The 15456-nt window shown below is 45.5% G+C and overlaps 1 protein-coding gene across 6 annotated transcripts in view; it reads right to left on the bottom strand.

The window, feature by feature from the left end:
* Positions 1 to 1990: 1990 nt before the first annotated feature.
* ncoa2 (nuclear receptor coactivator 2) overlaps positions 1991 to 15456 on the bottom strand; it is a 30403-nt gene continuing 16937 nt past the window's right edge. For 5 of the 6 annotated variants that reach the window (XM_062985840.1, XM_062985842.1, XM_062985841.1 and 2 more), the window contains exons 8-22: positions 14658 to 14759; positions 13814 to 13954; positions 13563 to 13710; positions 12148 to 13147; positions 11471 to 11621; positions 10550 to 10738; positions 10316 to 10462; positions 10082 to 10214; positions 9731 to 9872; positions 9220 to 9513; positions 8897 to 8974; positions 8619 to 8808; positions 8051 to 8222; positions 7775 to 7901; positions 1991 to 5637 (exon numbers count right to left, since the gene is read on the bottom strand). In XM_062985840.1, the coding sequence (XP_062841910.1) occupies positions 5623 to 5637; positions 7775 to 7901; positions 8051 to 8222; positions 8619 to 8808; positions 8897 to 8974; positions 9220 to 9513; positions 9731 to 9872; positions 10082 to 10214; positions 10316 to 10462; positions 10550 to 10738; positions 11471 to 11621; positions 12148 to 13147; positions 13563 to 13710; positions 13814 to 13954; positions 14658 to 14759 (3029 nt within the window). In that variant the 3' untranslated portion in view covers positions 1991 to 5622. The remainder of the gene's footprint in view (positions 5638 to 7774; positions 7902 to 8050; positions 8223 to 8618; positions 8809 to 8896; positions 8975 to 9219; positions 9514 to 9730; positions 9873 to 10081; positions 10215 to 10315; positions 10463 to 10549; positions 10739 to 11470; positions 11622 to 12147; positions 13148 to 13562; positions 13711 to 13813; positions 13955 to 14657; positions 14760 to 15456) is intronic. The other variant, XM_062985843.1, reaches the window with a different exon arrangement.

A 15456-nucleotide genomic window follows, 5' to 3' on the forward strand; every position in this document is an offset into this window, starting at 1 on the left:
GCAAGAATTAATTCCATTATGTTCAGATTACAGAAACTTTTCTGAGTAAAATTATTTCATATGATTATTAAATTGTATTTTATAATTAATGATCAACACATGACAGGTATTAAGATCAATCCTCTAATGTAAAGCAATAGATCTTCTAAAACCAAATCCAATCACTGTAAGAAAATCACTTACCAGAAAAGCAAGTTTTTGGTCAAAATGGAGCAAAAAAATCAAAGACAAGTTTCGTTTTGGTACAAAAATAAAGAATTAAAAGTAATAGAAATGTTTAAGCCCAGACAATCAGAAGAGGAAAGATAAGTGGATGGGTTGAAGTCAGGATGCTGTCTGGATCAGGACTGGAAACCTGAGGAGTAAGAAGTGAAATCTCTCTCTCTCTCTCTCTCTCTCTCTCTCTCTCTCTCTCTCTCTCTCTCTCCATCAGCTCATTCTTCTCTCCCCCCTGGGGGGTTTAACTCTCAGTCCTGATCCCCCTTGTTCCTTCTCTAAAACTCTTTCATATGTAACACTCATTTCTCCAATGTGTTAACTACTGATCATCACCTCATTCAGCAGCAACAGAAATGTTCACATTTTATCATTTAAACATTTAAATTATTTAGCAAACATTCAAACAGTCCATTATTATTATTATTATTATTATTATTGTTATTTTTATTATTATTGTTGTTATTCTTATTCTTCTTCTTCTTATTATTATTATTATTATTATTATTATTATTATCTGTTTCTGTTACCTGACATTTGTTCCATCATCACGACTCATTTTCATTCTTTCCTCTAGATTTGATAACTGCTTTGCTTTGGTTTGGTTTGTTGTGGCTTCGTCAAAGTGTAAAGATTTATCCACTTGATCTCATCCATATATAATAAAAATGATAATTAATATACTGTGTTTTGATGTTTAAAAAATAATAGTTTTTGTTATTAATCAGGAGCTACTTACTTATTTTTTGTGCACATTCGTTTCCAAACGAATTAATAAACGAATAAATAAACTCGTATTTACATCTTATATTTCTTACTAGAAATAAAAATCCAAACAACTAAAACTAATAAATAAATGAAGAAACAAAAACCAATAACAATGTGTTAATAAAACATTTAATATTAAACGGTCAGACAAATAAGTCCAAATAATTTAGAAGAACGTGTTCAAATGGCAAAAATACCGTATTAATAATCTCTCAATAATTTAAAAACTCCTACCTGATGTAATATTCTAATACTAAATCGTAAAACATATACATGCAGAATTTAAAATATTAATCAGAGAAATAATCAGAATATTTAAGAATGAGATCAAATTATATTTTATCAACGTGATTTAAAATAAAAACCGCTTTTTCATTTTATTTCTTTTGTTTCCTTGCTGTCATTTTATTACAATAAAATATATAGAATATAAAAATATATAGAATAGAATATCAGATGTTTTTGAGGCGCTTATTACACATCAGGAGCAGGAGTGGGTCAGGATGGTGTAAAGCACACACTGCTGCAGAAATAGGATCCGTTTTAAATGATATAACAGAATTAAATCTGATCTGTTTTTACTCTGTTTAAATATTTCTGTGTCCATGCAGGATGTAAAAGCTGTTACAGATCAGACGAGTCCTTGATTTGAAACACAAATAAGATCCAAATGTTTCAGTCACAGAAAGAAATTGTAGAAATTATTGTGGAAAGAATCTTCAGTTTTAAGTAATAAATTCAATAATAAATTCTAGAACATAGAGTAAATAAATCTAGAGATGTCAGAAATAAATGTAAACACATCGATCATATTACTGATGTAACACGTTAATTAAGATAAATCTGGCGTTATTACAGAAAGATTTAAATCAGTTTATGTTGTTATTTTATTATTTCTATATAAATTATTTTATTTTAGAACTGAACTTCACTCCTCCGGTCTCTCTCTCGGTTTCTTTCATCTCACCGACAGCTGAACCAGAACAAAGAACAACAGAGACTCGAGTTTTACCGAATTCTTTATTTACAACAAATATAATAATAATAATTATCATCATTAATATTCATCATTATTATTTAACACCGAACAGCAGGAGCTAAAGCCGCATCAGTTTATTCACACTTGCATAACTTCAGTAAAGTGGAAAGTTTTGCATAAAAACGCTCGCGCTCACAAACACCGGTGCGCGTGACCAGGTGAGACACACCCATCACGTGCACAAACACAAAACAGAACGAAATAAAAAATTAAAATATATAATAATAATATTAATAATAATAATAATACCGCGCAACTCTATCCGCTTCACTGCAGGAGGTCCAAATAAATTATATATTGCTTCAGTTTCCCGATCCATCATCATCATCATCAATAATCAATCATTCAGAGAGGAAATAATCAATTTTACAAAAATTATTATAATAAAACCACAAAAGATCTTCAACTGGTACATAAAGGAGAGAAAGATGGACAAACACAAGCTACTGGAGAGAGAGAGAGAGGCTGTAAATCAGTGGCCTGATTGTGGATCGATCAGGTTGATTGAGGTTGTATAGCTGGTGGACATAGTGCTAAAGTAGTCTCTGACTCCATCTAGTGGATGACTGGCTGCAGTAAATGTACGGTCCTTCCCTAAATAATACATAAAGCACCAGTCAAACCACACCGTGCTTAAGCAGGAGACCCCAGGACCCCCTGCTGAAAAACCTGTGAGGCTCCTGATTTCTATTTTGGCCAATCAGGAGCTTCGCCTGCTCTTGCCTGCTTTAATTGGCTAGACCAGGGGTTCTCCAACACTCTCAAAGAGCTCAGAGTAGCACCTCGTACCCCACGTATGCACAGCAGGTCTACATTCACCAACTGATTTTCCCAGTGAGCCCTGGAAATACTGACCAACCTGGATGGACGTCAACACACCTGGGGGTGATTTAAACCACCCAATCCACCTTTTGCAGGATCCGTGTTACCAATCTAATCATTTCTCATGCTTTTTAATAAATTTACTGATTTGAAATGATTCCTCTGTATTTCCGTCCATATTTTACAATGTCATCATGGATACCTCCTGGTATGGGGGTTCCTAAACCTTCATGGTACCTGTACCACAGTCTACTAGTCTGGTTCATCACCTGCGAGTGTGCAAAAGTAAATGCAGGTACGAGAGGCCTAATGTGATCATCACATTCAGTCGAGGGTGATAAAACACCGCGGTACCTCCGGTCACAGCTTTACATCATATATGTCCACCATATATACAGTATATAAAGAGTACAGATAGAACACAGCGCTATAATCAGCACACAACGTTAATCAGGTCTAAGGCAACATACGCTAGCTTAGCTTTCAGCAGTTAGCGCTACAGAGCTACAAAACAAGCTGACCGCATGAACACATCACGTCTGAGAAATAAAAACCATGACGCGCGGCTGCGGTAAAGGTGGCGGTGTCGGAACGAGACCTGATACCTCAGAAAGCTCTCCCCGCTTCGTCTCATGGCTTATACTGATTTAAAAATGCTAACAATCTTTGGATTTCTGCCCCAAAATGCAGCTTTTAGGTAGTGACTGTTTTCAGCCGGGGGTGCGGGACGTCAGCGCTGGACTCCTGAGTCGACCCAAAGTTAGCCCCGCGGCAGGAGTGCAGCCCTGAACCACCGGCCCCACCGGCGGCGTATCGCTGAAGAACCTCCAGGTTTGGACGATTAGTTTATCAGAATTTCCCCGGATATAAAGCGCAATAAAAACTTTAATACTGGGTCCAAAAGTGGGCGCGAAAAATCTGTACAAAACTACAAAAACCGCAGAAACCAGGCGAGACGTATCAAGAGTTATTGCTCGTTAACATCGAACACGACAGAAAGAATCACGGCCGTGTCGAGTTTATGGCTGTCGAGTAGATTTAAAAAAAGCTGAGAAGCGAAGCAAGCAGCTAAACACACACACACACACACACACACACACAAAAATCACTCATTTCACCAGCTTTAGTAACACAAGTGACCAGGGCTGGGCGATACGACCGGGTGACATCGATATCACAATAACAATCACAAACCTGATCATGTGACCTCACTAACATTCTTTAGTGTTTTATCTATCCATCTTTAATTAATTTAACGTTGTACATGATACTGAGCTACGACTGATGAGAACCTGGATCTGGCCAGTAGCCACGTACTGACGTGAAGCCTGGACGCTGAAGAAAGAGGAAAAAAGATGCATTCAGACTTTTGAGAACATGGAGGAAGATGATCATCACTGAGCGACTGTATGAGACGGCCAGAACAGAAAAAGAGCCACTGAACCACATTAAGTCCCGCCGGTTATGTTACGCCGTGATGAGGCCCCACATGACATATTTGAAGGCTTAGTGCTTAAAGTACTGGACTAGTGATCAGAAGGTTAAAGGTTAATCTGCCAAGCACGTAGACATGAACAGAAATACAATCCAGAAGTCTATGATTCAGTATTTCAGAGACTTGTGTAGAATTGTAGATGAACGTATTATTATTTATTATTATTAATGATTATTATTGTGATATGATGATCCAGTCCTATATTTCAGCCCAGAGGGAGAAACACACATCACACACACACTCTAATAAAATATACACACATTAAAACATTCCAGAAGCAGTTAAGACCAGCTCAGGGAAGGGGGTCCAAACCCAAAGCGTCCAAAATAAATATATATATATAATTTCTTATCATCAGTATTTACAGTCTAACAGCTAAAGCACAAAATCAGTCTGATTTAAAACTACCGAGCGTTTCATTCTTATAAATATGAAGCGATGAAGCTGAAATGAACTTGGATGAGTTTCTCTACACGCTGAGCTCAGGACACATCGACGGTTTCAGCTCTATACAGCAGAAGGAAAAGCTCGAACCCGAACCGGAGCGCTGCCACGTCTGAGCAGACGGTTCATATTTACTCTCCAAGTGGTAAATGATGAGCGCTAACCAAGAGGGGCGAGAGTGTGGTTTAGATTCACTAAGACAGGGGTACCTGAAAGGACGGGTACAGAGACGGGAGATGGGTAGAGAGGTGGGTACAGGTTTGGTTAGAGGTTGGGTAGAGAGGTGGGTACAAGGTTGGTTTGGGGGTAGAGAGTTGGTTGGGGGAATGGGTAAAAAGACAGGTACAAGGATGGTTGGGGACAGGTAGAGAGACAGGTTGAGAGGCGGGTACAGGGTTGTTTGGAGGACAGGGATAGGAACAAGTAGAGACACGGGTACAAAGTTGATTAGGGATGGGTAGAGAGGCGGGTACAGTATTAGTAGAGAGGCGGGTAGAGAAAAAATACATTCGTAGGATCCTGATGCCACCAAATACAGAAGGGTTCCACTAAGTCACACTACGGTGAATGCAGAATCTACACAACTACCAGACTGCTGTGTGTGTGTGTGTGTGTGTGTGTGTGTGTTGGATCCACAGAGTCCGGGTGGCATTCGAGGTCCTAAAGATCAAAGTGATCATAGATGTGTGTGTGTGCGTGTGTGTGGAGTTTTTAGGATGCCACTGTAGTCTCCAGCGCGGGGGGGCGAAGGGACCCTCTGAGGGGGGCAGGTGAAGGGGTGCAGACTCGCTCGTACTCCCTGCTGGTAAGAAATCAGTCAGACGGCGCCCCCTGGTGGTCAGCAGTATTTCTGCTAAAAGAAACAGCAAACAGAGTCGGTGTGTGAGGAACAAATCCCAACAAAGTCTTCTCTTACAACACACACGGTGGAGCTGACCTTCAACCACACATCCGCCAGCCTTCAACCAACTTCTGAACTTCCCACCCACAGACACCACTGGTTGGGTCTGAAGGATGCCCAGCCAGGTCGGTAGCACAGCTGGGATTCGAATTCATGGTACCCCAGTACGTCTTTATATGAGGTGTTTAAAGTGTAAAAATAATCGAGGTGAATAAGAAAGGGCGATTATTTTTTACACCAGACGTAAATATAAAATATTAATAATTGATCTTAATATTAGCGCTGATGCTTTGATGTGTTTTTCAGTGTGAGATGAGATAATTAGCTGCTCGTTTACTCTCACAGAACCATTAAGCCCGATGACGTGTTTCAGACCCCAGAGCTGCACATCAAACCAGCGTAAAAGTATAAAAGCACTCTCGGCTCGACCCCAAACGGCCGCGGTTAATTAGGCGCCTTTACGCCAAACTTTAGCGTCCACCAGGAGCTAATAAATAGAGCGGCTCATAATTCCTCCAAACTGCTCTAATGGCGAAACGTTGAATTATTAAGAGCCGCTAGTTACATTGAACACTCGAGCCGAATAAATCAGAGCCGGCGTCGGACTAGCGAGCGGCTGATCCGATCAGAGCCGCGCCGCGCCGGCTTTATGAAACATTCAGGAGGTTTTATGAGCTTAAAAGCTGCAGCAGAAACAACAGGACTGATGTTCTCAGCTCTCCTGTCTGACCAGAGCGGCACAAGGTCACCATCACATCAACACGGCTGAGGTCAGACCGGAGCCGATAATCGATTATACGATATATCGTGATATTCAGAACGTCATGATCCTCACATATCGACTATAACGATACAAATCAAACCTCCAACTCACCACTAAAAGTATGTAGACACTCGACTAAAGCTTTCAAAAATCATGAGCGCTATCATGAACTATAAAACCCTGTTCTGTGAAGACTGGCTACAAGATTAGAGATTTTAGAGTGTGTTTATGGGGATTTGTGTCCAGGGTGAAGCTCTGGCTTGAAAACACAGCTCCAGTCTGGTTCATTCCAAAAATCTTTGGTCGGGTTGAGGTCAGGGCACGACGCTGGACACTGGGGCTCCTTCAGCATTGCTTTGTAGACAGGGGCTGGAACAGAGAAGAGCCTTCCCCAAACTGTTGGCACAAAGCCTGAAGTCCTTAGTTAGAAGGGGTGTCCTCATACTTTTGGTCATGCAGTGTGTGTGTGTGTGTGTGTGTGTGTGTGTGTGTGTGTTTGAGGTCGAAACCCGAACAGCTTTAAATCCTTCAGTCGGTTCCATCAGCGATTCAGATCTCAGTGCTAAAAACACTAATTAGTGTTAATAATGAATGAGCGGGCGTGGCCCTCGGTAAACACCGCACTTAACATCTCAGCAGAAGCCGCAGAGCTCCGACGCCCAATAAATCCAACACCGGGAGCGCTGGGAACTCTGGGAACGCTGGGACCTTCCTGACGTGTTATTACTGATGAGGAGCGTGGGAGCGGCTCTCGGGGGCCTCGTTCTGTTACAGCGTCCTCGTATATCAGCTCAGGGGCCCGATTCATGTCTCTCATCTCATGATGTGAGGAGCTACACAGTTTAGTCATATCTCCCAGTTTAGTCATATCCACTCCCCGCTGATCGGCCGCTCCTCTGGCTCGTGTGTGCGCTCCTCCCAGCGAGCGACTTTAGGTGCTTTAATCAGAACGTTTGCTAACAGGAGTACATGCGTACACATTCTACTGTACATGCTTTGTGTTAACAGTTTAGGGAAGGCCCTGTACATGAAGCTAGGTCTATAAAGTCATGTGGAGAAACACGAGGCTGCTCAGAGCCTTCCGATGAACTACAATCGATTGAGATCTTACAATTAAATGAGCACAAATTCCAGCAGAAACACCCCAAAATATCTGCATGGCGGTGTGGTGGGAGGGATCAGCACCACATCATTCACACATTATTAAAATGAGACTTCCAACAAGCTCATAATCAAGTGTTCACATACTTCTACTTTCTTCTACTCAAACCATGGATTATAAGGTGTGTGTGCGTGTGTGTGTGTGTGTGTGTGCGCGTGAGGAACCTGCTCAGTGCTCATCTGGCCCATGCTGTTGATGTTGTTGGTGTTGGGAATGTTCATGTTCATCCCGTTATTATTGAACACACCAGCGGAGCCTCCTGCACCCCCGACCTGCTGCTGCTGGAACACACTGCAGAGAGAGACATTATATATATTTTATTATTATTATTATTATTAATATTATTGTTATTATTATTATTATTATTATATTTTATTATTATTACTAATATTGTTGTTGTTATTGTGTGTGTGTGTGTGTGTGTGTGTGTGTGTGTGTACCTGTTGGCGTTCATGCCGCCCTGCGTCCAGCCATTCAGATCCGGTGAGGACTGGAAAGTGGCGCCGCCCTGTTGCATTATGGAACTTTGGATGTGTCCCATTCTGGGGGATATGATGGGACTCTGGGGGGTGGCGGCACCTCCGAAACCTGCATCAGGCTGTTGAGCCATTCCTGACACGCCCAAAACAAAGAGAACAGGTCACTGGACCGCTACAACCGCTCCACACTGCGCTCGGTTTCTGTGACCGAACGGCAGGGGGGGGATCAGGCGGGTCAAAAATATACAGACGGGAACTTAATGCTTGATCTGGAGGTTCAGACTGCTGACTTCTCTGTGCCTATATAAACAGGGCTAGTTTGAGTGCACACAGAATGAGTGACGAGGGATCAGGAGAACATGCTGTATGTTGGTGTCTGTATATTTTTGACCCAGTATTTTGGGTTCTAATCATTCAGTCACAGAAAAAGAACGGACGCAGCGTTAACATCCCGGACATTTCACTGGTCAACATTCGTGATGTCATTATTTGGAGAATAAGAATGATGATGATGTTGGCGGGTCTGTACCGTAGTTGGGCGCGTAGGGAAAGTGTGTAGGGTTGGCGTGGCTCATCTGGGCGGCGCCCATGGCCCCGGGGGGCATGTTGGCTGGCATGTTGAGGCCCTGAGGTCTCATGCTCATGCGCTGTCTCAGCCGCAGATGATTGCTGAGCATCTCCCGCTGCCGCTGCGCCAACATCTGAGCGTTTATGCCTCCCTGTCCAAGATAAAAGCTCATTAGCACCTGTACGTAAGATCAAAGGGTTCAAACTGATCAGACGTTTCTCTTTGATCTAAACAGGAACCTGATTTGGGACGCTGGGTCTGAGAGGTAGGTTAACGTTCGCCACCCCGCTCATCTGGTTCATCATCGGCTGACGGTTCTGGAACACACAGACAAACAGATGACTGACATACGGAGATCCGTATTGCGCACTGAGAGTCACGTGCCTGTTATCTCAGTTATCCCCCGTTTCTGTGCAGCGCCATCGATCAGCCAGCAGAGGGCTAAGGGGATTCCTCATACCTGCAGCAGTGACGCCCTCTGCAGGCCGATCGATGGCGCTGCACAGAGACCCCCCCCCCGGACAAGCCGATTGAAATTCCGTCGCCTCTGATTGGCCGTTACCTGTTGTGCTTGTAGTCGGTGCTGCAGCTGCAGTCTCAGCGCGTTGGGTTGATTCGGGACGCTCCCCGGCGGGCGGAGTCCCGGTCTGGGATGCATGCGGATCATGGGGAAGCCCGGTCTCTGGGCGGCGAGTCCCGGCATGCCGTGATAAGCGGCGTCCTGCATGGGCGCGTAAGCTCCGGGCGCGTTTTGGGACGAGGGCGTGGCGTACTGCTGCTGAGGGTACAGAGGCTTCTGATCCATCATCACCACCTGATCCTGAGAGGGGAAGAGCTCCGAATCTAACGATGGCGCCTAAGACACACACACACACACACACACACACACACACACACACACACACACACACAGAAAATCAGGAACACTGAAACTCTGCAGGAAATGAATCCAAAGTATGTGGACACCCCTACAAATGAGCTAACAGGTAATTATAAAAAAAGAATTGCTATGCATTTAACTCTATGTAAACAGTTTGGGGAAGGTCTTTCAGGTTCCAGTTAGGAAACGCTACCTGGCTGACAAGTGCAGGGATTCCCAGAGCTCGGTCGATCTCCTCCAGACCGTCGTAATCTTTCAGCGCTGAGTAGAGCTGATTAAGCAGAGCGCCCTCGTCTGGTACCTCTGTGCAAACCTCCTGAGGGGTAGCATACACCCTAACACACACACACACACACAGCGTTATGATCAATTACATTGATAATGGTTCAGGAACCATTTCTCACTCCCTAAAACCGTCTGTCTATGGTTACACTCTGGCGCCCTCTGCTGGCTGCATGACTCCCATGCTGACATGGTTAGTGTGTGTGTGTGTGTGTGTGTGTGAGAGAGAGAGAGAGAGTGTGTGTTGTGTTTTCTCTGTTACCTATTAGGATCTCCGAATGCCACCTGCTCGATGGGCATCATGCTGTCGGGCCATGGCGCTGTCTGATTGGGGGGAGCCTGTTGCTGTGGAAACGTAGGACCTGCCAGACTCATGTCCATGTCCAGAGACTGAGCTGCAACACACACACACACACACACACACACACACACATGGTGATAAGTCTTCAATTAAAAAAACATGCATTTAAAAGACTGTAGATGTGTGTGTGTGTACCATTGGGCATCATGCCACCCTGCAGCATGGTTCTGGTTCCTGATTGGCTGTTCGGTCTGATCTGCATATTGGCATTTTGCACCATACGAGCCTGCAGCGCCCCCTGCTGAGCGGTGGAGCTACTGACACCCTGAGACACCCAAACGTCTGATCAGAAACACAAGCAGAGACGCATTATTGGGCGTAATTGGCATCATGGTTTAGTTTTTGTTTTCATCCCCACCGTTCACTCACCTGCCATGCTGGTCTGGTTGCCCCCGATGCCCTGATTTGCCATCATGCCCTGCTGCTGCATGAGCGAGTACGGCGAGGTGTTCCTCATCACAGGGTACTGAGCTGGAGAACCTTTACCCGAAACATTCATGTCCAAGGAGACGCTCCGCATGGGTGGGACTCGACCTAGAGGCCTGGGGCCAGTGAAATCTACAGCACACACACACACACACACACACACACACACACACACACAGTTCATCAGGACAAACCCTAATGTTCCCAAACACCAAACGCTGGTCAAAGTTGCTGTTTAATTTGTAATCCTGATTGTATAACTATGGGCTGTGAGCTCTGTGTCAAAAGGGGTCGACATTAAATTATATTTGTACTTTATTGGAGCTTTTACAGTTTTTCCAGTCGAACATTTGATTAAAATGTATTAAAAGAATTAAAGTTTAATCTGATAAACAGAGCCGGTGTAGTTACATCTCTCCGCCAGCAGATGGCGCGCTGGTGTAACGAACTGCAGGTTTATTTTTTTTTATCCACTCAGCAGGAATCAAAACATTAAAAACACGACACATAAAACAACGATAAAGTAAATCAGTAAAACATTACAAATCTTCAGTTTTTACTTTTGTATAAAAAGGCTTTTAATGCGTGTTTGTGTGTTATTAAGCGTGTGTAGGAGAGTAGAGGAGCAGGCTGAAGCTACATGCTAACACTGCTTGCTAATTGGGCTATTTCAGTAGGTCAAGCGTGAAGTCACGTGACCCCCATAAAGAACCTGGCAGTGAAATGGGTCGCGGTGCGGTCTGACTTTTACTGATCGTTAGAGGGTTATAACGAGCCGGTGTCGTGGACTGTACACAAACACTGTACTGCTAAAAAGGCTTGGAATTCAGCCGTGTGTGTGTGTGTGTGTGTGTGTGAGCTCACTGGGTGGTACTTGGCGCTGCCCTCCGTCCCCTGTGATCTGCAGGATGTCGTTGATGATTGATTGTTTATCGGCGGAGGAGGGTCCGGATTCTGAGAAGAAACCCGACTGAGTGTTCTGTAGATCGTCCAAGATATCGTCCAGCTCGCTCGACTGTGTACACACACACACTTCAAGTAAATAACCCTTATCAAAACAATGTTTATAAACCATGTGGTATAAATAATTGGCATCTCTGTGTGTAGTAATTTGTGTGACTCCTTTTAGCAACCCAACATCACCGAGTCTTCCCCTACAGGCCTGTCCACAGACGTTTAGGTGTGTGTGCGTGTACACACACACACACACACACACACACACACACACACACACACACACACACAGGGTCACGGTGGGTACAATTCACTGGGCGAAACAACCCAGACAGGTCGCCAGTCCATCACAGGGCACACACACACACATTTAGGGCAAGTTAGTATCTCTAGTTACCCTGACTGCACATCTTTGTACTGTGGGAGTAAACCAACACAGACACAGGGAGAACATGCAAACTCCACACAGAAAGGACCCGGACAGTTCCACTTGGGAATCAAACCCAGGACCTTCTTGCTGTGAGGTGCCGCCCCCATTCCTATTAAACTGGTCCCAAATTCAGGAGACGTTTGAGATCTGGGCTCACCTGCTCATATCCTCTGTCCAGCTTCTCGGTCTTCACATGAACCAGGTTCCCGTCCTCCACCTTTATCTCGCCGACCTCCAGCTTCACGTTTTTGTCCTTCATGCCGTTCTCGTCACTGTCCAGCAGGTAGCGCAGTAGGGCGTTGTCCTTCTTTTTGGGACTCACCGGTTCCTGCTTGACGATGTCGGCGACGTTGCCCGCGTCGCGAACCGTCTCTTTTCCCGTCGCCTCGGCCGTGATCTTGGCCAGGTCCACCGGGGACGTGCTGTTCTGCAGGAGGCGGTGCAGGATCTTGTGCTTCTCCTTTAACGATGTCGTGCTGGTGCCCGCCGTGCCGGGTGGCTGCCCGGGCGTCCCTTCTTTATCCGGCAGTGGTGACGGCAGGGAAAGCTCGGTGTTTTCGTTTTTAGTCGTGAGTAGCTGGAGAAGTTTGGTCTGGTTTTTGTTTTCGTGTAACTTGTTATCCTCATGATGCCCGCTGTTGTCATGTTCATGCCCATCGTGCCCGATCCCGCTCTGCTCGGACTCTCCGAACGACTCCCCAGTGCTCCCCGGTTTGGGCAGGGCCGGCCCCGGTGCTGGCAGTTCTAGTTTTTTTGAATCGGGGGAGCCCATGGACTGGCTGAGGCTCATCGATTGGCACTCGCTAAGAGCCTGAAGGGCGTTTAAGGAACTGCTAGTGTAACCCTGACTGCCACCGCTGCTCGTGCACGTGCCAGCTGGAGAATGGAGGGCATTTGTAGGGGTAAACCGAGGGGAGCTGGATGCGCCCGGACTGGCGCGATGAGACGGACTGTTCGTTTTCAGGGCGTATCCCATGCTCTGTGGGGTTCCGGGGCGCCCAAACCGGGCCCCGGGGGACGAGAAAGCAGGCGTGATGCTATTAATGATGCCCTCCTGACTCATGGCAGGTCCACTCGCTGGATTAGGAGAGCTCATGGAGGTTAAGGGGGTCATGGGTTTGCCCAGGTCAGGGGTCATGCCGCACACCGTCGTCTCCCTGAGGAAACAAAATTCATAAAGATTTAAAAGCAACTTCATCACAGGAGGAAAGTCTCAGAAGCTCTGAACAGATATCTGACAAACACTTATACAAACTATATGGAACAGTGGTCTCTTTGCCAAGGTGAGGGAAGGAAATCCAAACGTTCACCTTATACTAAGAGGAGTTTTGTTCTGATCTGCTGTGAGCGAGAAGCTTCACACTCTCATGTGGAATGTGGAACTAAATATTGGCACCCTGACGCTTAACTGAAGTCACAATGAAAACGAGACCATAAAAAACCCTCTGGACCTCCTGTGAAGCGTGGTGGTGGTGGTGAAGAGGGAGGACGGACCTGGGCAGCCGTGTGTAAACGTTTGAGCGTAAGTGTACCCGTGTGTGTGTGTGTGTGTGTGTGTGTGTGTGTGTGTACCTCTGCAGGACGTGCAGCGACATGTACAGCTGAGGCTCGTTGGTGACGGGCGATCGGACCAGTTTGCTCTTGGTGTGAGCCGAGACGATGGTGCCGTCGGACAGAGAGAACCTGTAGACGGGACTGAACGCCTGTCCGTGTCTCAACACTGCAGAGAGAAACACACACACACACACACACACACTTCAGAGACTCCACACCATCAACACACAACTCCACAGTTCAAGGTTCTAGCCGGGATGTTAACCAACCTTCCTGTTGGTGGCGTTTGGCGTAGGAGACGTCTCCGTCGTTCTGCAGGTGAAAGCGCTGGATGCACCGCCTCACCAGATCCTCCCAGCCGGGCTTCATGGACGCTCGCAGCTGACTGGTGTCCAGAGACGTGATCTTCCCTACAAACACCAAACACACTCTGCATCTTAATAAACGACTCAACAATGGAAAGCTGTTTCTGGGTGTTTTTAAAGTGCGTATGAAGAAATTTGTGCCCGTTCAGTAAGAAAAACATTTGTGGGGTCAGGCACTGATGTTGAACGAGAAGATCCAGCTCGTAATCGACGATCCGGTTCATCCCAAAATTGAGGTCAGACGTCTGGATGCAGGACTTCATCTGCAGCAAACTCGTCCAACCAAACCACGTCTTCATGGATCTTGGATCTAAAACAGGGGCCTTCCCCAAACTGTTGCCACACCATTTAGGGTGTTAGCTAAACCTGGTGGTACAGTGGTGAAGTACGGCTCTAGGAGTTTTCACTGGGTACTCAGGTTTCACCCACCAATAACATACCAGTAGGTAAACTGCTTGGTGTGTGTGTTGAGGGAGTGGGGGGGTTACTGCGGTCTCCCGAGAAGGCTCAGGACCCACCACAGCCTGACCAGGATGAAGTGGTTACTGCAGATGAATGAATGAAGTTCAGCTGGTGTTTGAATCCAGCGAGTCGTGACTGAAGCTCCTGATTCAGCACTTCAGTTTCTCACACTGTGTTCTGTTCTGTACTGACTCACTGTGTGTGTGTGTGTGTGTGTGTGTGAGTGTGAGTGTGTGTGTGTGAGTGTGAGTGTGTGTGTGAGTGTGTGTGTGTGTGAGTGTGTTACCTTGGAGATCTTGGCGTGTGGTGAAGCTCTCGTGTGTGGGGAGCAGGGGACGCTCTTTCGGAGGAACGCGCCTTGCAACACAGATCAAACACGACTGGAGATCTACAGACCGGGTTAAAGAGCACAGATCTCAGATCACCAGTTATATACCAGTGTGTGGGTTGGTTAGTGAGTGGGTTAGTGAGAGGGTTAGAAAGAGGGTTGGTGAGTATGTTAGAGAGTGGGTTAGTAGAAGGGTTGGTGAGTGGGTTAGTGAGTAAATTAGAGACTGGGTTATTAAGAGAGTTAGTAAGCGGCTTAGCGAGTATGTTAGAAAGAGGGTTAGACAGTGGGTTAGTAAGAGGTTTGGTGAATGGGTTAGAGTGGGTTAGTATAAGGGTTGGTGAGTGGGTTAGTGAGTGGGTGAGTAGGTTAGAGAGTTGGCCACTGTCTGGGTCAGTAAATGGGTTGGTGAGTTGGTTAGTGAGTTGACTACTGTGAGAATTAGTTTGTGGGTTAGTCCTCTGTTTCTGTTACTCTGAGTTAGTGATTGATGACGTATTGACGATGTACTGATGATGTATTGATGATGTACTGATGATGTATTGATGTACTGATGATGTATTGATGTATTGATGATGTATTGATGATGTATTGATGTACTGATGATGTATTGATGTATTGATGATGTATTGATGATGTATTGATGTACTGATGATGTATTGATGACGTACTGATGATGTATTGATGTACTGATGATGTATTGATGTATTGATGATGTATTGATGACGTACTGATGATGTATTGATGTACTGATGAT

This window comes from Trichomycterus rosablanca, chromosome 23 (genome assembly GCF_030014385.1).
Source record: "Trichomycterus rosablanca isolate fTriRos1 chromosome 23, fTriRos1.hap1, whole genome shotgun sequence".
In the NCBI taxonomy this organism is placed as follows: domain Eukaryota; kingdom Metazoa; phylum Chordata; class Actinopteri; order Siluriformes; family Trichomycteridae; genus Trichomycterus; species Trichomycterus rosablanca.